We start from the raw sequence: 608 nt of genomic DNA on the forward strand, positions 1-608 counted from the left end.
TTCAGTTCAGTCGTTCTGAGTGGATCCAGATGATTTTAGCAGTTTACAGCTACATTTTGAGGTTTAGGGCAATTTTTGTCATGCAAATTAGATTTTATAACAATTGTAATAGTTTTAACTCACTGTTGCTAAAAAAAGTAAATAGCTAGAGGGCCATCCTGACCGAGCCGGTTAAACTAGTCAGTATGGTCTGGAGACTAGTTAAACCAGCTAAGACCACAATGTTGCTGGTTAGAAAAATAAATGTACTTTATTTTCCTCACATATGATAAAGCAACAGGTTTGAGACCTGAAATAAGTTTTATACTGTCTTCCGTTCAGATGAAACGATCTGATTTATTTTGAGTGTTTCTGCGTGTGGTTCAGATGTTCTTCTTCATGTTAATGAGCACCGAGCAGCAGGTCAGCCCTCCATCCACCTTCGCTTTCTCCTGATTGGTCACTGGGATGAGCATGTGATCCTTCAGCTTCTCAAACACCTGTACACATTAATGTATTAATGAATATAATATAATATCAAATAAATTACTGAATTCATTTTAAAATAAACAAATGCTCAAACTAAAACGTTTATATTTTTGGTTTTATAAAAAAATAAAAATAATAAT

The 608-nt window shown here is 34.0% G+C and overlaps 1 protein-coding gene across 1 annotated transcript in view; it reads right to left on the reverse strand.

Annotated features, from left to right (window-relative positions):
- Window positions 1-6: 6 nt before the first annotated feature.
- The window catches only part of ddah1 (dimethylarginine dimethylaminohydrolase 1), a 16,423-nt gene continuing 15,821 nt past the window's right edge, over window positions 7-608 (reverse strand). The window contains exon 7 of the mRNA XM_016553198.1: window positions 7-479. Within this exon, the coding sequence (XP_016408684.1) occupies window positions 363-479 (117 nt within the window). The 3' untranslated portion in view covers window positions 7-362. The remainder of the gene's footprint in view (window positions 480-608) is intronic.

This window comes from Sinocyclocheilus rhinocerous, unplaced genomic scaffold, assembly GCF_001515625.1.
Source record: "Sinocyclocheilus rhinocerous isolate Xijiao unplaced genomic scaffold, SAMN03320098_v1.1 scaffold1848, whole genome shotgun sequence".
Classification (NCBI taxonomy): domain Eukaryota; kingdom Metazoa; phylum Chordata; class Actinopteri; order Cypriniformes; family Cyprinidae; genus Sinocyclocheilus; species Sinocyclocheilus rhinocerous.